Genomic DNA, 22,335 nt, shown 5'->3' with positions numbered 1-22,335 from the left:
AAGCTCCCCCCTTCCCTAACACCCTCCTCCAGGCCCTGGGAACAGCCCTGTGAGCACACCCGCTCCCGGCCCTGCCTCTGCTCCAGCGCAGCCCCCGGGCCCCTGTGCCCCAGCCCAGCGCCGCGCTGCGGGCACGGGGATGAACCCCAGTGCCCAGGGAAGCCCAGGGCAGGCCCAGCCCCTGCGGCAAGACTGGGCTGAGGTGGCAGAGCTGGGGCAGGGGGACCGTGAGGGACCTTCCCCAGTAACTCCCCCCCGCCCCCCCTCAAGTCACACCCCGACCCCCCATAGCGGCAATAAATAATCTCACACTCCCCCAGCCCCACAGCAGGAGCCCGTGCCCATGGCCTGGCCCCACAGCCTGGCCCCCCAAGATGGGGAGCATCTCCATATCCCCCTGACCCCCCGGGATGGGGGGCAGCTCCGTATCCCCCTGCACGGGGGAAGGGGCTGGCAACACCCACCTGGCCCCCCACACCCCCCGGATCCGTCCCTCAGAAGCGCAGCTCCCTCAGCTTCTGCCGCAGGTAGTGCTTGGCCTCCTCGATGCCACTCACCTTCTCCAGCTCCGTGTAGGGCAGCTGTGAGGGGACAGGGATGATGTCAGAGCGCTGACAGCATGTCTGGCCCCACCTGTAACCCCAGTACCCCCAGCCCCGTTCAGCCTTCTGTGGTGGTGGGAGGAAGAAGAGGAAGAAGACCCCTCCCTGGAGAAGGAGGGCAGCGCAGTTCCTGCTGAGGGGATGGACAGAAGTGTGGGCAAAGGCATGGGAAATGTAGACAATGCCCAGCTCCAGGCTCATCCAGCCTGAGCTCAGCCCTGGACAGGTGATGCAGGCACATAAAGGAAGGAATCCCATCCTCGAGCCCTTCTCAGCACCCTCCAAGTATATACCTCTCTTTATTAGTGCAAGGTACTAGGGGGGCTGAAAACTCTGCAGGTCCAACAGCCCTGAGGGCACCACCAGCACTCTCAGAGCAGAACTGAGGGTCTTTGGGACCCATACTCCGGCCACTGGCAGCACAGGGGAGGAATCAAAGTTCCAAGAGCTGGAGCCTCTCAGCCCACAGGTGAGAGCTGGAAAGAGGAGGCTCTGGGGAGACCTTTTAGAGCCCCTTCCAGTGCCTAAAGAGGCTTCAAGACACTTGGAGAGGGACTTAGGTCAAGAGCCTGGAGGGACAAAACAATAGAGCACTGCTTCCCATTGCCAGAGGTGCGGGATGTGATACTGGGAAGGAATTCCTGGCTGGGCAGGTGGAGAGGCCCTGGCACAGGGTGCTCAGAGCAGCTGTGGCTGCCCCTGGCTCCCTGGAAATGTTCAAGGCCAGGTTGGACAGGGCGTGGAGGAACCTGGGATAGTGAAGGTGCTCCTGCCCATGGCAGGGACTAGCACTGGATGGGCTTTAAGGTCCCTTCAGCCAGGTCCCTGCTGTGCCTTCTGCAGGAGGGACACAGACAGCCCTGGCCAGCCCAGCCAAAACACCAGCTCAAGGGAGAGCTGGCCCAGCTATGCTGCTGGGCAGCTCCCAGGTGATTCCTCAGCAGTCACAGGACTCTGGGGCTCTGCACAAACATGGGGCTCTGGGCTGCTGAGCTCTAGAATGGAGAGGAGCTGCAGCTGGCATGGCCTGGAGGCAGCAGGGGTCAGACAGTTCGGGAATTGCTGTGGGATGGTGCGGTGGAAGCACTGCTGTAATCCTGGTCCTCTCTGCAGTGCAAGAGTGAACAGGACTGAGGGCTCATTTCCAGTGCCATTTTACTCAGAAAGACTCATCCTCAGGCTAAAACCACCCACGAACAAGCACGTGGGAGCTGCACATCCTAAACCAACACCTGGAGTTGGCCAACCTGAGGCAGACCTGAGGGCTCTTCCAGTCCCAGCACTGGGCAGGGAACAGCTGGGGCTGGAACCAGGGCAGGCAGGGCTCTGGTGCAGAAGGTGAACCAATGTCCCTCCTGCCCCCTTGGCACACGAGAGCACAGGTCACCATGTGTGGACCCACACGTGTTCCCCCCAAGCTGATTTCACCCTGCACCCGATGCTGCCACTGTGGCTGTGTCTGGCAGCCTGGGCTGAACACTCTCCCCTTCTACTTCCCCTCACTCAGGTCGGGTCTCAGCTCACAGGACAGACTGTCCCTTGTCTCTGCCTTCCATCAGGGCTGGTGTCACCCACCAGCTGCATGGAAAAAGTCCTGCATGGGGTGGGGGAGGGCAAGGAGACATGCGGATGAGTCATCCCTGCTTCCTCTCAAAGGGACAGGAGTGTTTACACTGGGGATGCCAGGTCCGGGCCCATCCTTACAGGGGGATGCCAGCTCTCAGCTCTGAGCCCATCAGATGCCAGCCCATAGCCCATCACCCACTGTGTCCCCTGGCCCTGAGGCGGTGGGGGCAGCCCCCCTTACCTGCACCAGACAGTATCCCAGCAGCCGCAGGTGCCGGTCCCTCATGGCCCGGGAGCCCACCAGGATGTCGGAGTTCTGGCAGTAGTGCCACTTGTCATTGACTGACAGCACCACCCTGTACAGGGGACAGTGGGGAACGCAGTGTCACCCCACCCCACGGACCCTGCTCCCCAGCACCACGGCAGCTGAAGAGCAGCACCCCAAATGACCCCAGACCCTGCTGGTGGCAGGGACAGCCGAATCCAGCACCCCAGGGGACATGGATCTGTGGGTGCCCCACGGCACTGGACAGGGCTGAGTGCCTCAGGGAGCAGGAGCCCAGGGCAGTGCCAGGGCGGCTGTCCTGCTGGAAGGGACCAGGGACATAGCCTGGGGACGTGTCCCTGCTCCATACCTCTGGATCTCCTCGGCACCCTGCGGCCCCTCGCCCGGCCTCTGCTTGGGGCTGGGCCGGCGCGGTGAGGGCGGGGGGCCGGTGTCCTCGCTGGCTGGGGGGCTCCGCTCCTCAGGCTGCTCCTGGCTCTGCTCCCCCTGGAAACAGCCGTGCTCCTGGCCAGGGCAGCCAGAGGCCTCCTCCTCCTCCTCCAGGATCTTGCCGATGGGGAACTGGAAGAGGGAGGTGGTGGAGGTGCGGGGGGAGCAGTCGGGGGTGCCGGGCGGCGGCGCCGAGAGGCACTCGGAGGGGCTGCTGAGCGTGGAGCTGCCCGGGCTGCCCAGGGACGGCTCCTTGCTCAGCCCGCAGTAATAGTCCGAGGGGGGCTGGAAGCAGGGCCCCCCCGGGGCCGGGCACAGCGCCGGCAGGAACCGCCCGGCCCGGCCGCTCTCCGGGGGGCCCGGGGGGCTGCTGGGCGTCTCTGGAGCAAACGGGGCAAAGTCCTGCAAATCCGAGGTGAGGGCGAGGACGCTGGACCGCAGGGACATGGTGACAGGGGACGTGGCTGGGGGCGCCCTGGAAGCCGCCGGAACGCGTGAGAGGGGCAGCACTGTGCCTGAGCGGTTGATCCACAGCAGGAAGTCTGCAGGAGAGAGAACAGGCATCAGCAACTGATGGGACACGGGCTCGGGAACTCCGTGCCCCAGCTGGGACTCTGAGCCAACACAGGCACAGGGGAAACCCCCCTTTCTGCAGTGGGAGGGCTCAAGGAGCTTTGTCCCAAAGGCAGTGTCACAGGGAAGGCAGTGACAAAGCAGCCAGAACTCATTCTGCCCCAAATGACCCCCCACCCTCAGCCCCCAGATCCCACCTGGCAGCCCTCTCCCCACAGCCCGGGGGGTTACCTGTGCAGTACCCAGGGGGCAGCACCTCGTCCTGCCGGTAGCATTCCTCTCCCACCAGCTGTCGCAGTGCCTCGGCCACCAGCCCCTTGTAGCTGCAAGGAGGGGACAATCAGGGGGGCACTGCGGGGCTGACGTGTCCCCCCAACACTGTTGGTGCTGAGTACATCGCCGTGGAGATGGGAACCCCCAGGAGTGGGATGCGCAGGGCTAGAGTTTTGGGCTTTGCTGTTGGGAGTCAAGAGGGGATGGGCTCCAGTTCCTTTTGCAGAAAACCTCGTAGTTCTGGGACACCAAAGGCTCCCTCAAAGGGCTGTCCAGCCCTGCTACCACTGCCCAGGGCAGGGGGGAGTCCCCGTTCCTGAGGGGAATCAACAGCCACGGGGATGTGACACCTGAGGACACAGTCAGTGGTAGCCTTAGCAGTGCTGGGGGACAGGTGGACTCAGGGGCTAGGCCACCCAGCATCTTCATCCAGATGGGCAGTCCCTTCATGCAAGCACCCTTCCTCCTCCTCTGCCCAGGTGCTGCTGGGGAAGCTGTGCTGGATGAAATTTCATCATCTGAGTTTTTGCTCTCCTCACTGTCAATCTGAAAGCCTTCACTTTGTGTGCCAGTCTCCTGACCTCCAGTACGTCCTGCTTCCAGCAGGTGGTATCCCCTGATTTGCTTGGGGCATAGTGAGGCTGGAGTGGCAGAGAGAATGCACTGACTGGGAGAATGCCTTGGACAGGGAGCCTCTGCCCCCAGCTTCTGCCCGATTGTTGGTAACTCTGGCTGGACTCGGAAGCGTTTCCAAACCAGCTCTGCCTGTATGAATATCGCCTCTTCTTCACTGAGGTCTCCGAGGCTTTCACAACCCAAACAATTCTAAACGATTCTGTGATTCTAGAGTGCTACCCCACAGGCTTCGGACCTGCCATAAGGGCCTTCACCCCGACACCACGTGGGATGCCACCAGAGAAGGCGACAGACCCCCGTCCCGCAGTGTGAGGGACAGCAGAGGGGCTCCCCGTTGCCCACCTGTACTTCCTGTTGGCCTCGTCAGCGGTCAGGGCGTGCTCGAACATGAGGACGCGGTAGCGCGGGTCGAGGCGGGGGCCGCTGTACTCGCGGAACTCCAGCTCCACCGCCGCGTCCAGCAGCGACAGGTACCGGCGCACGATCAGCGCGTAGGGGCTGCCTGCGGGGCAGCCGAGATGGAGCCCACCGCCATGGGCGTCCCCTGGCCCGGCCTCACCCAACCCTGACCCCAGCCGGGGCTCTGCCAGCGGGGAGCAGCCCCGCGACGGCCCCCCGACGTACTCATGACATTGGTGATGAAGCCTGGGGAGAAGACCTGGTGCAGGACAGTCTGTGGGAAGTGGCTGAGCTGGAACATGGACATGAGGATGTTGACGGTGGCCAGCGGTGAGCTGCCGGCCTTCTGCTCCAAGATGGCCTCCAGCTTGGGGAAGAGCTCGCCGTGGTTGGAGGGGCGGTAGTTCATCCGGCTGAAGGGAAACACCAACTTCTGGATCACCTGCGGCAAGAGAGGAGTGTGGGGCTGGGGTGGGACAAGGGACAGGTCGGGGCCAGCTGCCCAGTGCCATGAAGAGAGAGGTGCTCAGAACCTGGAACCTGCCAGGACTGGGGCACGGCCCCGTGTCCCCTGGAATGCCCCATCATGATGGAAAAGGGCCACGGCTCCTTTGCCAGGTGTGCCCAGAGATGAGGTGACCCCCCAGACGAGGCGGTGCTCACCTTGCTGTCGAGCTGCTCCCCACGCTTCAGCAGGAAGTTGGCGATGGTGTCGAGCAGCCGCGGCTCACGCAGCCGGTGCCGCGCCACGTACTTGGCGATGAGGGCCATGGTGTAGGGGGTGAGGTTCTCTGCCTTCCGGGGCAGCCACTCTGCCAAGCCAACACAGTGGGGAGGCCGTCACAGGGGCCGGCTCTGTCCCAAGCCCAAGTCCTCTGCAGCCACCACAGTCCAGGCAGCTGGGAGGACAGGACTGGAGAGTAGCGCCAGTCCCAAAAACCTCAAAAGCCAGGCAGCTCCTAAAAACCCTCAGGTGTGGGTCAGGTGAGAGGCTGAGGCCGATTCCTGTCATGCACAGCCAGAAGGCACAGATGGAGCACAGCTGGAATGTGCAAAAGTGGGACCCTCTGCAAAACCCCACCAAAACTCCACTGTGCCCAACCCAGAGGCACTATGGGAAAACAGTCCCTGAAAGAATGGAGGGCTCCTGGTCCATCCCAGAACCTAGAGAAATGGGGGGCTCTCAGCCTGCCAAAGGGCTGGGCTGCCAGTGACAAGGGTGGCCATGACACAGGGCTCCTTCTGCTCCAGTCCTGGGGTTCAGCAGGGCCCCAGCTGAGGCTGTCACCACCCAAACAGGGGCAGGGAAGGTGTCTGTGAGGCTGTCTCCCGCCCTGACCAGAGCCTTGCACCCCCAGCGTGGGTGCCAACGCTGGACCCCACCCGGGCACCCCTCACCTGCCATGCTGCGGATGAAGCGCTCCTGCCGGTTCTCGTAGAAGAGCTGGGAGCTGAAGATGGCCTCCAGGGCCTTGTTGTTGGCCTCCTGGGCACACAGGGCCAGCATCTCGTCCAGCAGCGCCAGCTCGTGCTCCCTCATGGCGCTGACCTGGCCCAGCGTGTGCCGCACCAGGCGCAGGATCTTGCGGTTGTTGATGAGCTGCTGGTCAGAGGCGGCGTGGCCCTGCAGGGCCTGCGCCCGCAGACGGTAGTAGGAGAGCAGCAGGAACAGGGTCTGGGGGTGCCGCTCCTTCTCCAGGTGCCGCTCCAGGCTGCTGAGGCAGGACTCGACCAGCGGGTGGGGGCTGGAGGGGTGCAGCCGCATCACGCTGCTGAACACCATCGACACGTCCTTCTGGTTGAAGCGGCCCAGGCGGCTGCGGGACTCGTCCTCCAGCACCCGCACGAGCGGCGACTCCCCGGGCAGCCCTGAGGGAAAATGGGCACAGGCACAGCTCACATCCTGGGCATGGCTCAGCCCCACGGACACACCTCAGCCCCACGGCACAACCACCTCCAGAGCTTGGGCAGGAGGCCACTGCCATGACTGGATGGATGTGCTGGGTCAGTGATCAAACCGAGAAGGGGAAGGGAGAAGAAGGCAAAGCACTGGCACAACATGAGAGCATCCACACCATGGAAAACACTGCGCGGAGCTGCATGGTCATTCCCACCCATCCCACCGGAATGGGAGCCCTGCAGTTCACCTGCAGTAGCAAGGTTCATTTTCTAGGTCTCAAACATGTCAAAGACAAATCATTCACCGAATCCCAAAATCTCCAACTGTTTTGGGTTGGAAGGAACCTTAAATCCCATCCAGTTCCAGCCCTCTGCCATGGGCAGGAGCACTTCCACTGGACCAGTCCTATCCAACCTGGCCTGGAGCTCTTCCAGAGGCTCTGGGCACTCAAAAAATCATCTCGAAAAGTTAAAAAAAAATTGAGGTTAGAAAACAACTGTGACATCCCACGTGACCAAACTAAATGCTGTTTGTTCCAGAAGGGACTAATCCTTTAGCTTTTTTGACCTTCTCCTGTTTCCCAGCTCAGCTTGAGCTTGTGAGACCTGGCTCCCAGGGAAACACTTCCCTGCAGCTCAGGACGTGTTATCCAGGCCTGGGCACAGGCTCAGTGCCTTGGCTGTCAGGAGGGATCTCCTCAGCGGAGGCAAAGAGCATTGGGGGGCCTGGAGTTCCCCACCACCCCAGGATCTGGGCCAGCATAGGACGCAGGGCAGCACAGGGCAAGTCACTGCAGGTTATTGTTAATCAGAACTCAGGAGGGAGAATGTGCAGAATTGGCCTGAGCAGCCACTTTGTTCTGTAAAAAGGCCTCAGAAGAAAGCTGGAGTTTGTGTTAATGAGGGCCAAGGGGGCAGAACAAAGTGGGGGGCACAGCAGCGTTGGGGGCCCAGCACGGGGAGCCTGAGGAGGGCAGGGGCAGCTCCAGCCCAGTGTCAACAAACACCCGGCGCCGCCGGCCCGGGCAGAACCGGCCCCCCCACCCCCAGGGCTCGAGTTACTGCGTCAACCCCGGGCGGCTCCCGAGGCCTGGCCCGGGAAGGCTGCGGGAACGGGGACAGGATGGGGGGAGCCACGGGCAGGAGGGCTGGCACCCGCCACATCGTGGAATCCTGGAATTGTTTGGGTTGGAAGGGACCTTAAAGATCATCCAGTTACAACCTCCTGCCATGACCAGAGACACCTTCCACTACACCAGGTTGCTCCGAGCCCTGTCCAGCCTGGCTTTTGACACTTCAAAGGAAGGGGCAGCAACAGCATCTCTGAGCAACTTCTGCAGGCCTCCCAACCCTCTCAAGGAAGAATTCCTTTCCAATCTAACCCTGACCTCCGGCAGTGGGAAACCATTCCCCCTTGTCCTGTCCCCCTCAGGCCCTTATTCAAAGTCCCTCTCTGCTCTCGGAGCATGTCCATGGCCCCCCCTGGGCTCGCTCCACATCTTCCTGCTGTTGGCCTTCAGAGCTGAAAGCAGCACTGCAGGTAGAGCCTCACCTGAGTGGGGCAGAGAAGATCCCCCTTACTGCCCCGCTGTCCACTCCTCTTTGGGTGTAGACCCCATCCCCTTCCTCGCAGCAGGAGAACTTGCAGGGTCACCCCAGCCCACAGGACGAGCCTCTGGGATGCAGCCTTCCCTGGGACACAGCCCCGCAGGATGCAGCCTCCTTAGCTCAGCAGCACCCCAAGGACGCTGTGCAGGAACCCAAATACCTCAAACCCTCTCTCCCACACAGCAACACCCAGTGACATGGGGCTTTGTGCCCCCCAAGAGTTCAGCCAAACCCACGCTCTCCCCCACTGGTGCTCAGGTTGCTTCCTGGTTCTCAGAGCTTGGAACTCAAGCTGGAACTAGACGCAGCCCAGGAGTAGCTGATACACATCCTGCCAGGCAGGGCTGCCCAGCATGGACCTCCAGGTCAGCTAGGGACACTCCTGCCCTGGAGGAGCAGAGCATCCTTGCTGAGCTGAGCCCAAGCCCTCCTGCTCCCTGAGCAGAGCCCCCAGTGGTCACAGCTCCATCAGCCACAAATCCACCTCTACTAAACTCCCACAAACGTGGGCCGTGGCCCATTCCAGTGCTGCGCTCCCCACCCCGTCTGAGTCCCTGGGGTGGCTCACCCAGCGCAGCCGCTGCGTACAGGCAGTTGACGATGCTGAAGTTGTCGAACTTGGCGCAGCCGCTGACGATGGCCTGGCAGAGGACGTGGAACTCGGGCTGCTCCAGCACCTGCCCCGCGGGCCCACGGCTGTCCCCAGCCCCCATGGGCGGCCCCGGCTGCTGCTGCAGGAGCTGCCCCAGCTTGTGAAGCGCTATGGGGTAATGACTAGCCGACACCTTGCCCGGGTTCTGCGTGACCCAGCGGAGCACCTCGCCCACGCTGCGTGAGCGCTCGATCAGCCGCTTCATGGTGAAGAACGTGTCGTAGCTCATCTTCTCGTGGATGAAGTTCCAGCTTTTCCTCTTGCCGTGGGCCCGGCCCCGGCCGCCGTCCGGGTGCACGGTGGGCAGCAGCCCATGGCCGTAGGGGTCCAGGGGCAGCAGCAGGCGCGGCCTGGCCTTGCCGGCGCAGCAGCAGGCGGGGAACATCGCGGCACCGCGGCGCTCACGGGCAGCCGGGCCCCGCGGGCCCGCCCGGGTCAGAGCGCGGAGCCATGGGCACAGCAGCGGGCACAGCATGGCGGGGGCGGCGCGGCGCGGGGGGCTCCGCGGCTCCGGAGGACCCTGCGGGACAGACCGGTGGGGGCGTGACGGGGGGAGAACTGTGCGACGGCGGGAGCCGGGGGGGCGCGGGCGGCCGCGGACACCCCCCGACCCGCCAGGCATTCCCCACACCCACCGGGATCCCCGCCCCCGGGCGCCCCCGCCCGCACAACTCCCCGGCACCGGGCCCGCCGCCCTGTCTGGGCCCACGTCCCGCCCGGCCCCGTGGTGCCGGGACCTCCGGCCTGCCCGGCGTCCCCCGCCCCACAGCACCCGCCCCTCTCCCGGGCATACTCCGACCTCCACGAGGCCCGCCCCGGCCCCCTCGGCAGGATTTCCTGCCCCCCATCCGGCGCAGCCCGGCCGTACATGGCGCTGGCGGCCGCTCGATCCCGCCGCCACCGCCGCCACTCAGCGCCGCCGGGACACGGACACGGCCCGGGACCGCAGCCCCGCCGCCATCTTCCTGCGGCCCCGCCCCACGCCCGGCACTTCCGGGGCGTGGCCGGCGCGCGCTGCATGCAAATCGCCGCTGCCCTCCGCCAATGAGCGAGAGCTCCGTTCGAACGGGGCGGTGCCGCCAGCGCAGGCGCGCTACGGCCCTGCGGAGCGCGTGGCGGAAGGTGCCAGGCCCCGCCCCCGGAGCCCCGCCCCCGGCTCCCGGTCACCCGGGGCCCTTCCCGGACCCACGGCGCAGCACAGCCGGGACGCCACGGCCGGTCACAGTCTTTCCGCTTTAATCGGAACGGCGGCGGGGGGTTCGACCCCCAACACAGCATCGGAAGCCCCGGGACAGTGGGGAGTGCAGCCATCCCCGACACCGGGACCGCCTGCGGGCACAAATCCTCCCCCGGCACAGAGACCTCAAAAGCGCATCCCGCCGGCACCAGGATCCTCGACACCCCAGGGCTCATGTCCCTCCCCAGGCACTGGGACCCCCGGGAGCAGCACCCCGGGAGGTGCCAGGACGTGTTCCCAGGGGGAGAAGCTCTTGCAGGCACAGACACCTCCCCGGGCAGGACCCGAGGAGCTGCACACGGAGTGGCGGGGGGAATGCTCCATGCAGGGACAGGGGGCACCGGGACCCCCCCGAGGTAGCTGAGCCCCCACTCCTGCGACAGCCCCTGCGTGCAGACACGGTGTGGGTGGGCGTCTGCTCGGGACTCCTGGGTCTGTGGGGGGCACGCCCCATGTGCCCCCGATATGCGGAGCGGGCTGAACGCAGAGCCCTCCACGTCCCGGTGGGTTGGGCAGGCTCTAAGTGTCCCAGGTGTGGCTCTAGGTCCCCTGTGTCCCAGGTGCTGGTCCGGGCCGCGCTATCTGCGGTACATGGCGAAGGCCACGAAGGTGACGAGCAGGGTGAGGCCGGCCAGGCAGGTGGTGGCGGTGGCGGTGAAGACGTGACGGTGCTGCAGCTGCAGGTACCAGAGCAGGGCCAGCAGCAGCACGAAGAGCGGCAGCGCCAGGCTGCCCACACCCAGCGCGGCGGGCGCAGGGCTGCGGGGACCGGGGGTGCCGGGGGCCGTGGGGGCCACGCTGGGCGGGGACAGGTGGCAGTGCAGGACGCTCAGGTGGCCCAGGTGCAACCCTGCCAGGCTCTGGGTATCGTCACGCAGCAGCTGGCCCTGGTAGATCAGCCGCACCTGCTGCTCCTGCCCGGGGAAGTAGGTCCTGGAAGAGACAGCGACAGGGGTCACGCTGCTGGCAGGACAAGCCTCTCTGACCCAACTCCTGTGACCGTGCCCAACCTGATCTCTCATCTCACCTGCATAGCTGAGCCTGTGTGTCCCCATCCGCCACCCCAAGTGTCGCCTGCCAAGTCAGTTTCTTAATCCACATCCAATGACGTGCCCACCTTGCCCTGCACACCTGACCCCACATATCTGTGCGTGCCCCAGCTGTCACCTGCCAGGACAGTCCTCTCTGTTCAGCCCCTGCCAACGCACCCATCACGACCCTCCCGCCCTGCCCTGCCCACACAGCTGAGCGTGTGTGTGCCCATCAGGCACGCCAGGTGTCACTGGCCAGCCCGGGCTGTCCCACGGCCCCGCCAGGGCTCGGCACAGGTACCTGGGCGCAGGCCACCTGCCCCGGGACGCCGCTGTCCCCTCCCAGGTGCTGCGGGGAGCGGAGGGACGCCCGGGGGGGTCCGAGGACTCCCGAGCCGGGATGAGTCGGCCCTGTCCGCTCCCCCCTCACCTTTTGAGAGCACCGACGGTGTCCCCGGGGCGCACCCGCGCCAGGCGCTCCGTGTCGTTCAGGAACTTGAGGCGCAGCACCAGCGTGGGCTCGGCGGCGCTGTCGGGGGCGGCCGCGGCAGGATTCCGGTGCCGCAGCCCCGCCGTCTCATCGGAGGCCGCCGCTCCCTCGGCCGGGGCCGGGGCCGGGGCCGGGCTCGGGGCCTTGCGCTCGGCGGGGGCCGCGCTCGGGGCCGCCTCAGTCGGCGGCGCCGCGGGTTCGGGGGCGCGCGTGGAGGCCCAGGCGAGCCCCAGCACGGCGGCCGCCAGCAGCAGCGCGAACAGCACCGTCACCTCATCGCCGACGCCCTCGATGAGCGCCATGGCGGCGGCAGGAGCGGGGAGCGCACCGGGAGAGCGGACCGGGCGGCGCGGCCTCAGCCCGCGGGGCCGCGGGGAACCGGGGCCGGGGCCGCACCGGGCCGGGCTCGGGCCGCCATCGCGCCGCTTCCGGCCGGCTCGGGCGGCGATGGGACGTGTAGTCCCGGCTGGGTGAGCCGCGGCGGGGGCGCGGCCGCCGCGCGGAGCACGCCGGGAGTTGTAGTCCCGACCCCGCCGCAGGTACTCCCGCTGTCATCCCGGTCACTTCCAGCCCCTGCGTGTGTGATGCCAGCCCCTCCTAGAGCCTCCCGGCATGACTCCGGTAACTTGCCATATGTCCCCAGACAATTCCAGTACAGTCACGGTATTACCCCAGTTGGCCCAGTAGGGTTTGAGTTCCTTCTAGTGAAATTCCCAGTATGAACCCAGTTAACCCCAGTATGATGCCATTTGTCCCCAGTGTAGTCCCAGTTGCTACCAGTCACGCCCAGTATGACTCCAGTTACTCCCAGATACTCTAGATACTCCCAGGTTTAAATCCCTGTGGATGCATCACTTGGGGACAAGGACAGTGGTGGCCATGGCCATTCTGAGGCTGGGTGGGCTCAGGCATCTCCGGGAGTTTTCTACCCTCAGCGGTTCTGGAGCTGTGAATCTCCAGGAGTGCCCAAAGCCACCTGCAGGCTCTGATTAAAATCTTTCATATTAGGTGGAAAAAAAAAAAAACCAAACCCAACTTAATTTTAGGTTAAAACTTATTAATTTTAGGTGAAAAGGTCCTAATTTTAGGCTAGAAATTGTTGATTTTAGGTGAAGGGGTTTTTAATTTTAAGTGACAAGTTCTTAGCTCTATGTCAAAAATTCTTACTTTTATGTGAAGAGGTCCAACCATGGAAATACAGCAACAGAGATGGGAACAAACTGACCCTCCCATAAAGGACAATTGTGGGTTGAAGGGAAATTCTGGGCAACAATGTCTGCTGTTCTCAGGGTGTCCTCTCCACAGGTCCCTCACTGGCATGGCACTGAGATTTCCTGGAATAAGATCAGGAGGATTCTATCCTCCATATTATTTTCCCTGGGAAAAAATCAGGAGGAAATCAGGATAATACCAGAAGGCAGCAGCATGCCAGAGCAGCCTCTTCCTGCTGAGGATATCTGGGGTTGGGGGCCTCCCAGGAGGCAGTTCATGATTTCTGTTCTGGGATTCTGTGTGGGAGCAGCCTCTGGCTGGGAAGGATGGGCTGCAGGTGAGGGATCCCCGCTCCAAGTAAGGTAAAACCCATCTCCAGCCCGGAGCTGCCGAGGTGCCCAGCAGATCCTGGGGTTGTCAGAGCAATGGACGTGACAGCAGCAGCAGATTATAACCATGACTGATCCGTGCAGGCAGACAACTGGGATTTATCCCTTCCCAGTGTTGGAATGAGCCTGAATCCACTGCTGGAGGGGCTGTGTCTGCTCAGATTTGAGGGTTTATCCGGCAGTTCATCCCCTCCCTGATAAATCCGGTGTCTGGTTGTCACTGTGGATTTGTCTGGCTTCAGCTCCCAGAAAGTGAGACTTTTCCATCCTCTCGTCCTCGATTAAGAAGCTGTTTAATATTCCTCTGAAAGTACTTCCCCAGTGTCATCCAGTCACCTTCAGTTTCCCAGGAAAGCTGAGCAGATTGTGCTCCTTAAATCCGCTGCTGAGGAACCAGGGAGCGTTCGTGTTGCCCTGCCCAGGGCTGCTCTGAATCCCTTGGATTTCTCAATGTTCTCCGGAGAGACTGGTGACCTAAAGCGATGGCCAATTGTGGAGGTGGGCACCCCCTGCCCTGCCTGGGCTCCACAAACACCAGTGAGGTGGTCCCAGGGGTCAGCAGGGTGAGGGCCCCCAGACAGTGACACCCAAAGGTGTCCTGGCCCCTTCCTGCAGCTCTGCCCTGCTGGGGCTGGGGCTGTGACGGGCGGCTCCAGCCTCCCCTGGCACAGGGGGGCATTGCCTGTCCCCTGGGCTGGCACTGCTGAGACCTGACCTCAGGACTGGGCCCCCCATGACAAGAGAGACTCTGAGGGGCTGGAGCGTGTCCAGAGCAAGGAACGAAGCTGGGAAGGGTGTGAAGCACCAGGAGCAGCTGAAAAAGGGGCTCAGCCTGGAGAAAAGGAGGCTCGGGGGAACCTGGGTCTGCACAACTCCCTGACAAGATAAGTGGAGGTGGAGCTCTGCTCTCAGGGAACAAGGGACAGGACAAGTGGAAACAGCCTCAAGCTGCGCCAGAGGAAGTTTAGGTTGGATACTGAGGAAAACATTTTCATGAGAAGGGCTGCCTCATTGTATTTCTGCCAGGGTTCATGGTCGCCTCCTTCTGTTTCCCCTTTACTCCCCATTTCACCTTTCCTCAGTGTTTCTCCCTGTGGTGTCTCCCCATGACTGGGCTGAGCCACCTCCTGTCCCCCAGGCCTTGCCGGGATTGTTGACCCTGAGCTCTCTTCAGGACCTCCACAGTGCCCAGAGAGTTTAATCCACCTTGTTCCGTTTTCAGCTTCTTTTCCCAAAGCCCACATATTTGGACAGTCCAGCTCCTCTGGGATTGTGACCCGAGAGGGGTTGCAGAGGGATTCTGCCCCAGTGGGGCACTGGGGACAACTAGGACACCACCCCATGGATTTCCACCCTGTGGTGTCCCTGGTTCATGCGGAGGCAGCGTTGATGGCACCCACCCAGCCCAGCCTAGAAGAGGATCCCAGGACCCCACTGTGTGCAGGCGGACACTTGGAGTGGAATGTTCCAGCTGTCACCAAAATCCACAGGGTGGTCTGAGATGGCCAGTGGCATTGTGGTGGCTCACAACAAGGGACACAGACAACCGTGGTCCTGTGAACTGTGATCACCCCACGGGGCCAGCAGCCGTGCTGTGTCCTTGGCACAGTGAGGGGACCTGACCTCGGGGTGGGACACTGCTCCTCTCTGCTCCACACCCAGAGCCTCGTGGCAGGGACACAGCGGGATGCTCCCGGCACTGAGCAGTGGATTTTGGATTTGCCATTTGACAGCCGCATGGCGCGGAGCTGGATGGGATTAAGGGTGGAGCCCGTACCTCCTTGCTCCAGAGTGAGATTAAAGAGCTGCAGCTGTTCTGGGGAAAGCGGCTGACTGATCCCCAGCTCAGAGGGAACAGTCCCTGTCACTGGAGGGTGACATTAAACACCTCCCTCCCCCCAGACCAGTGCTGCCACGCAGCAAAGTGCTGATGTGTTTGGGAACAGGAGCCACAACTATGTTGGGTGCACAGGAGGACAGGCAGCCCAAACCTCCCAGAGATGCCTGGGAGGCAGATTCCTGCTCCCCTTAGTCCAGGAAAGAGGAACAGTGTCCCCAGCAGTGCTCGCAGCTGTGCCCTCAGCTCTCCCAGCAGAGATGTCCCCACAAAAAGCAAGCCCCAGTTTTTGCTGCAAGAGTGATCAAACACCTCAGTCCCCGTGCACTGAGAAGCCATAAAGCCCTGGAGAGCCCCCAGGACCCCCCTCTCTGCCCATTTTGCTCAGACACTGACCAAAGCTCAACTCTGGGCCTTGGCTCCCCTCAGCTCTGTTCTGGGGGTGCTGCTCCCCAGCCCTGCGTCTTGGGTGGACATTGGGAACCTGCTGTGGGGACCCTCCTGCTGCCCCACATGGGCTCTGGCACTGTCTGCTGTCATGGAATGGTTTGGGTGGGAAGGGACCTTCACACCCATCCTGTTCCACCCGACTGGCACCAGAGGTACCAGGGTGGCTGGTCTGGGGTGGGAGCAGCAGCAGGAAAAGGAGGAGGAGGAAGGGAGAAGGAGGAGGAGATAGTGGAGGAGGTGGCAGCTCCTCTTGGCAGCAGCACTGGTTTGAGGCACTCACAAACTGCAGCGTCAGATGAAGTGCTGCAGATGGAGAAGAGAAAGTTCATGATCTGAGGGTGAAATCCATCCTGAAAAGCAGTTTACATCTTCAAGTGGCCTGTGTCTGCAGAGGGCAGGTGGTTGGCCATCCCTGAGGGAATGTTTGCTCCTGAAAGCCTCTGCTCGTCCCCACCAACTCCTGCCTTTTCAGACTATCAAACTTCTCTCCTGGGTTTTCCCATCCCTTTGCTAAGCCCCAGCTCCATCTGTTTGCTCATCTCCCTCTGCACCTCTGCAACACTCCAGGCTCCGGTTTTCCAGTCCTGGCCCAGTGCTGACTGCAGGGTCCTGCTCCACAGGGGCTGGCAGGGACAGGGGCCCATCTTCACAGGCTTGGGCTGGGTGATGCTCCACCCCAGTGTCCACCTCTGTCTCTTCCCATCCTTGTGCCCTGTGTCCTGCTGGGCGGTGGGAGGTGGCAGGGACCCGTGGGATCCCCGGTGCTGGAGGATGGCACCGAGGAGACCTGAGCTGTCAGCTCAGGGCAGTGTGTGATTACCACATCGGGGACGAGCAGCCAGGGCTGCAGGGACACCTGGGCACTGCACATCTCTGCCAGAGGAGGAGGAGGAAGAGGAAGATAAGAAAGGAGGAGCAGGAGGCAAAGGAGGAGAAAGACAAGGAGGAGGGGTCAGGAGATATGGGGATGGCCAGAGCCCACCTGTCAGGGGAGAGCCACCTCTATGCACACTGGGTAGGGCGAGGCAGGGATGAGGGGTGATGTCCCACCCCTCACCAGGTATAAATCCTGGAATCCCTGACTGAGAGGGGGAAATGGTGGAGGGGGCTGCACATGGGGTGTCTGGATATTCAAAGCGGGTGAAATAGAGAAAATTGATAAATGTTTATGTGATAACTGACAGAGGGCAGGGTTTAGTGGGATACTGGGGAGAAATTCTACCCTGTGAGGGTGGGGAGGCCCTGGCGCAGGTTGCCCAGAGAAGCTGTGGCTGCCCTATTCTTGGAAGTATTCAAGGCTGCGTTGAACGGGGCGTAGGGCAACCTGGTCTGGTAGGAGGTGCCCGTGTCTGCAGCAGGGGGTGGAACTGGATGGACTTTAAGATCCCTTCCCACCCAAACCATTCTGGGATGATGATGGCAGAAGATGGAGAAAAAGGCCATGAGCAAGGACCAAGAGACCCAAACCAAAAGCAGGCTGGAGAAAGGCCATTGCACAGCCAGGCACAATTGTGCTGGAGTGGTGGGATGGCCCTGCACAGCACACGTGGAGGTAATCCCCTGGGACACGTTAGGGAAGCTCCTGCTGAGCAGAGCTGCGACTCACAGATCTTTCAGAGCCCTCTGGAAGCCTTGGGGAGCACACAGGTGGGTGTGCAGGTGAGGGGAGCCCAGTGCTGTAACAAACACAGATTTTCTAAATGCTTTCCAAAAACCCTCATAAAAGTTGTTTCCTAATAAACCCCTTCTCGTGGCAGAGGCGGTTGAGATGCACTCAAGGAATCCCGGAAGGGCACAAAAGGGAGGGGGAGAGGGCAGGGAGGTGCTTCTCCCACCCACACACCCAGCACTCACTGCCGAGTCACACAGGATTCCAGAGCCGGGAGGCATTTAGAACTTCCCAGAGATCTCTCCTCCTCCTTTTCCTCCTTGCTGTGCTCTTCCTCCTTGTATTCCTCCTCCTCCAACCCTTCCCACAGTCACCCAGAGAAAGGCAGAGGGTGGGAACCAGCCCCCAGCTGCTCCCTGAGCCCCCTGGCACTGCTGCCCACCATGGCTCTGGACCCAGTGGGACTCAGGGAGAAATCCACTGCAGTCTTGGTTCTCTCAGCTGCTCACCTTTCTGTTCCTTCTCCTCTCCCAAATTCCACTCTCTCATTAAAAGTGCCAGGGCCCATGATCCTGGTTTTTTATGTTTCTCAGCCATTTTGAAGTGATGCCCCAGCAAGCTCCACTGGCTCCCATGGTGCTGCCAGCCCTGTGTCCAGCCAGAGCCTTCCTGTGCCCAGGTCACCCCCTGCAAGCTGTTTTAGGGATGGGCACACGGGAGGGGTGTTATCAGCCCCTGCCCAACAGGCACCCCCTGGAACGGCTGGGCTGTCACCGTGGTGGTGCCCTGGGTGGTTCCACCATCACTGCAGCCCTCAGCAGAGCGGCCTGGAGCAGCCCGTGCCCGTATGAGCAGGGTGACAGAGGTTGGGCAGGGGGTGACCAGAGAGGAGAGCCCACCACAGAGGGGCTGCAGCTGGCGGGCGCCCAGGAACTTCTTGGGACCGGTTGTGTTCCACAGCTTCATTAATAACCTTGGGGTGATCGAGGACGAAATTACCTCCGGAACGCAGCCGGGGGCAGGGCTGGGCAGGGCTCTCCAGGCCGGCACAGGCCGTTTCCAGGCCGGGCTGGGGGCAGGCACGGCGGCCCTGGGGCAGCAGCGGCACAGCCACCGCGGTGTCCCGGAACGGCCGCGGGGGATGCCGAGGGACGGGAGCCCAGGCTCGGAGCAGGGGGATGCCAGGGCCGGGCAGGGGCCGCGGCGGAGCGGAGCAGCACCGGGCAGCGACAGTCCTCCGCTGCCGCCCGCCGCCAGCTCCCGCCGCTCCCGGTCCCGGCCCCGCTCTCGGTCCCGGCCCCGCGCTCTCCCTCCGCAGCGCCGGCTCTGCTCCCCGCTCTGCCCAGCCCGCTCCCCAATCTGCTCAGCCCGCTGCCCGCTCTGCCCAGCCCGCTCCCCGCTCCCCGCTCTGCCCAGCCCGCTCCCCGCTCTGCCCAGCCCGCTTCCCGCTGCCCGCTCTGCCCAGCCCGCTCCCCGCTCTGCCCAGCCCGCTCCCCGCTCCCCGCTGCCCGCTCCCCGCTCTGCCCAGCCCGCTCCCCGCTCCCCGCCCGCCGCGGGGCCGGTCCCGCTGACGCGGCCGGGGCGGGGCGGAGCAGGCGGGAGGCGGTCGGGGGCGGCGGCGGAGCCCGGGGGACCCGCGGACGGACGCGGCTGTGGCCATGCAGCGGCTGCCCGGAGCCCCGCGCCGCTGACCGGCCCTGCCGCCGCCGCGATGAATTTCCCGGGCGGCGCCGGGCAGAGCCCCGGGCAGCAGCAGAGCCTGGCGGCGCCGGGCGGGCCGGTGCCGGTGCCCGTGGCCGGGCCCTCGGGGCCGCAGCCCGGCGGGCCGCCCCCGCCGCAGTTCGGGCTCTCCAACTCGGCCGCGATCCGCGCCGAAATCGGCCGCTTCGAGTCCGTGCACCCCAATATCTACGCGATCTACGACCTCATCGAGCGCGTGGAGGACCTGGCGCTGCAGAGCCAGATCCGCGAGCACGTCATCTCCATCGAGGGTGAGCGCCGGCAGCCGGGCACCGAACGGGGTCACCGGCGACGGGGCGCCGAGCCGGGCCGGCCGCGCCGCCGCCTTTGTCCCCGCCGCCGCTGCACCTGCGCCCGCTGCCGCCCGCGGGGCCCGGCGCGGCCCTGCCCACGGCAGCGGGACCGGCCGGGCCCTGCGGCGCCGGGGCCGGGGGCGCGGGGGCCGGGCGCGGCCTGCGCACGGGGCCGGGGCTTAGGGCGGCGGGGCCGGGCACGGCGGGGCTGCGGGGGCCGGCAGGGAGGCAGCGAAGGGGACGCGCTCGGCAGCCGCCCCCGGCCCGGCCCCGGCCCCGGCCCCGCGGCGATGGTGGTCGCGGCCGGGCCTGCGCAGGACCGGGGACTCCGCCCGCGGCCTCTGCCGGCAGCGGCGGGCGGGGGCGGGCGCTGGGCCGGCGGCGGGCCGGGGGGGCTTGTGCTCGGCGGCGGCGGGGAACGGGATCCGCCGGAACCCGTTAACATTAGAAATGCAGAAAACTGCAGCCCGGGAATCGGCAGCGAGGGAAGGGATGGAGCCGAGCAACTGCGGAGGAGCTGAGGAAATGCAATGGAGCCGAGGGGCTGGGATGGAGCCCAGGGGCTGAGATGGAGCCGAGGGGCTGAGATGGAATGGGGAGACTGAGATGGAGCCCAGGGGCTGGGATGGAATTGGGGGACTGGGATGGAGCCGAGGGACTGGGATGGAGCCGAGGGGCTGGGATGGAGCCCAGGGGCTGGGATGGAATTGGGGGACTGGGATGGAGCCGAGGGGCTGGGATGGAGCCGAGGGGCTGAGATGGAATGGGGGGACTGGGATGGAGCCGAGGGGCTGGGATGGAATGGGGGGACTGGGATGGAGCCGAGGGGCTGGGATGGAGCCCAGGGGCTGAGATGGAGCCCAGGGGCTGGGATGGAATGGGGGGACTGGGATGGAGCCCAGGGGCTGAGATGGAATGGGGGGACTGGGATGGAGCCCAGGGGCTGGGATGGAATGGGGGGACTGGGATGGAGCCGAGGGGCTGGGATGGAGCCCAGGGGCTGAGATGGAGCCCAGGGGCTGGGATGGAATGGGGGGACTGGGATGGAGCCGAGGGGCTGAGATGAAGGATGGGGCTGAGGCCAGGGGATGGGGCTGAGGCCAGGATGGGCGAGCGGCAGCGGTGGAGCTGAGGGGAGGGTGGATCGTGCTGTGCTGAGGCCCGCTGTGTTGCAGCCCCCCAGCCTAAGGGATCCTCTGCCCTTGGTGAGCCCAAACCTCCAAGTTCCTGCAGCTGGCCCACAGCAGGGAAGGCAGTGGGGCCTTTGGTGTGTGTGAGGAGCCCCGGTCCAGCTCGGTGCCTGCCAGCACTGCCGTTTCCCTGCCTTAGGTTTTGTTGTCCCTGCTTGGTGGCAGTGTGCTTAGCCCTGTTCCTGCTGCCTCATGCCGGGAATGTCACTGCAGGGGCACACGAGGTGGTTTTGGGGAGTGATGGCCCTGCTGTAGGGTGCTGGTCACCATGGGGATACTGCATGGAGCAGCAGCCTGGCTGCTTCTCCAGGGGCCTGCATCCCACTTTGGTTCTTTTGGGTTTCTGTGGAAAGGAGGAAAGGAAGATGGGCTGTAAGAAGATCTGAACGGTTGCATGGGTTGAAGGAATGTAAATCCCAGAATTTGTTTTATTGGCCTCGTGGTGCAAGGACAAAGGACATTCAGTGGGGTTAAGACAGTGAGGGTGTAAAACCCTGGGCTGATGCTGGAGGGGTTTTTCCACCTCTGTGGAGGTCTTCAGCTACAGAAAGCTGTTGGGTTGATGGAATTGAAGAAGAGGAAAGGGACTCAGGCTGGATGGAGATGGGTGGGAGTGCGAGGCTGGCACAGGCCCTGGCAGTGGCTCAGCTGGATGCAGTCTGACCGGGGGAGTCACAGTGGGCTGCTGGGGGAGGACTGTGCTGTGCCCGTTCTCATGGGGCCCCTGCAGCTCTCCCTTGTTTGTGCCTCTGATGACAGCTGTGCAGGGAGCCCCGAGGTCACTGGTGACACGATCTGATCTTGTGTGTGGCTCCTGCGCCGTGGGACACAGGAGCTGCCAGCTGAGGCACGGCGGGGCTGTGCCTGAGGTGCTCCCAGGGTCACCTCTGTGGGCAGAGCCGTGTCCCAAGGGCACTGTGTCCCTGCCCCTTGTCCCTCTGCAGGGATGCTGAGCCACCCGGGGTGCTGTGTCCCATCCTGCACCCCCAGCCACGGCAGTGGGTGCTGGGCACGGTGGTGGGAGGCGCGCGTCTCTTAGCAACTCCTCTGGTGCGTGGTTCCTCCTGTTGCTCAGGAAGGTGTGAACACACACACCGGCCTCTTACGTGCTGCTGAGGTGCTCGGGGGGCTTCCCGAAGCACCCAGAGTGAGGGCTGAGGGGTTGCCCTGCTCCTGGCTGGCCATGACACAGCTCACCTGGTGTCCACAGGGCTGTGGGATGGTGCCAGAGGCTGCGTGTCCCCGGGGGCTTTCCCTGCTCAAGCCACAGCCCCATCTTGTCTCCTCTGAGCCTTCCCTGTGGATTTGTAGCAGGATCCCACAGATTTCCTTGTCTGGGCTGCATTTCCTTAATACCTGCCAGGCATTGGGATGAATCCTGATCCTGGTGAAACATGGGCTGTGATGACACAGTTACCTGTGACCCGTTACCAGGTGTGTGCGAGTGAATTACCAGGGGTTAATTATGGGCTGGAAGAGCCTTGCTGGAGATGTTATCATTCCATGGAGTGCCTTGGTCTGCAAGGGAATTTCTTTCTAAACTGCAGGTTTGAGGCTTGATACAGAAATGTCTGGAAGAGGATTTTGTTTGTTGATGTTCCTGATCTGAAGATCAGAGTTGGTGACTGGAGCGATGGCTCATGGTTTGAAAGTCCATGATGGAAGTTACCAGTGAAACCCCAAATTCAATTTCCTAAAACTTGAGCACTGGGTCACGCAAGACTTGCTCACGTGCTGTTGCCAGATTCCTTTCCTGTAGGCAATTCCTTCATTTCTGAAGGGGAAAAACCAAAGGCAGTGCTATGCTGCACAGGGGCAGGGGTCCCAAGCTGCCCACCCTCTGCTGGGGGCCAGGGCTGCCAGCGTCGCTGTGGGGCTGTCACTGCACGGGTGTCACTGCACGGGTGTCACTGCACGGGTGTCACTGCATGGGT

The 22,335-nt window shown here is 63.4% G+C and overlaps 3 protein-coding genes across 5 annotated transcripts in view; 1 reads left to right on the top strand and 2 right to left on the bottom strand.

Annotated features, from left to right (window-relative positions):
- Positions 1 to 181: 181 nt before the first annotated feature.
- FASTK (Fas activated serine/threonine kinase) lies at positions 182 to 9,932 on the bottom strand. The gene is made up of 10 exons (XM_066313011.1): positions 9,792 to 9,932; positions 8,840 to 9,443; positions 6,163 to 6,633; positions 5,428 to 5,576; positions 4,990 to 5,206; positions 4,708 to 4,867; positions 3,688 to 3,779; positions 2,804 to 3,425; positions 2,410 to 2,524; positions 182 to 581 (listed from the first exon to the last, which is right to left on the bottom strand). Exons 2-10 carry the CDS (start codon positions 9,396 to 9,398, stop codon positions 495 to 497), a joined length of 2,472 nt encoding a protein of 823 aa, XP_066169108.1. The 5' UTR covers positions 9,399 to 9,443; positions 9,792 to 9,932; the 3' UTR covers positions 182 to 494.
- Positions 9,933 to 10,142: 210 nt separating this feature from the next.
- TMUB1 (transmembrane and ubiquitin like domain containing 1) lies at positions 10,143 to 12,111 on the bottom strand. The gene is made up of 2 exons (XM_066313057.1): positions 11,622 to 12,111; positions 10,143 to 11,093 (listed from the first exon to the last, which is right to left on the bottom strand). The coding sequence occupies exons 1-2, from the start codon at positions 11,981 to 11,983 to the stop codon at positions 10,739 to 10,741; spliced, it is 717 nt and encodes a 238-aa protein (XP_066169154.1). The 5' UTR covers positions 11,984 to 12,111; the 3' UTR covers positions 10,143 to 10,738.
- A 6,687-nt stretch (positions 12,112 to 18,798) lies between these two features.
- Positions 18,799 to 22,335, top strand: part of AGAP3 (ArfGAP with GTPase domain, ankyrin repeat and PH domain 3) — a 109,337-nt gene continuing 105,800 nt past the window's right edge. For 2 of the 3 annotated variants that reach the window (XM_066312998.1, XM_066312988.1), the window contains exon 1: positions 18,799 to 19,169. In XM_066312998.1, the coding sequence (XP_066169095.1) occupies positions 18,890 to 19,169 (280 nt within the window). In that variant the 5' untranslated portion in view covers positions 18,799 to 18,889. The remainder of the gene's footprint in view (positions 19,170 to 22,335) is intronic. The other variant, XM_066312978.1, reaches the window with a different exon arrangement.

This window comes from Sylvia atricapilla, chromosome 1 (assembly GCF_009819655.1).
Source record: "Sylvia atricapilla isolate bSylAtr1 chromosome 1, bSylAtr1.pri, whole genome shotgun sequence".
Taxonomy (NCBI): domain Eukaryota; kingdom Metazoa; phylum Chordata; class Aves; order Passeriformes; family Sylviidae; genus Sylvia; species Sylvia atricapilla.
This window is presented reverse-complemented; position numbering and strand designations above follow the sequence as displayed.

What these genes read in the sequence shown, in the direction of transcription:
- TMUB1 (XM_066313057.1), bottom strand. Translation starts at nt 11,983, where the DNA reads ATGGCGCTCATCGAGGGCGTCGGCGATGAGGTGACGGTGCTGTTCGCG. An exon ending in ACCGTCGGTGCTCTCAAAAG is followed by an intron (nt 11,094 to 11,621) that starts GTGAGGGGGGAG and finishes TGTCTCTTCCAG; the next exon opens with GACCTACTTCCCCGGGCAGG.
- FASTK (XM_066313011.1), bottom strand. Translation starts at nt 9,398, where the DNA reads ATGCTGTGCCCGCTGCTGTGCCCATGGCTCCGCGCTCTGACCCGGGCG. An exon ending in CTTCATCCGCAGCATGGCAG is followed by an intron (nt 5,577 to 6,162) that starts GTGAGGGGTGCC and finishes TTGGCTTGGCAG; the next exon opens with AGTGGCTGCCCCGGAAGGCA. An exon ending in GCCCCCTGGGTACTGCACAG is followed by an intron (nt 3,426 to 3,687) that starts GTAACCCCCCGG and finishes TCTCTCCTGCAG; the next exon opens with ACTTCCTGCTGTGGATCAAC.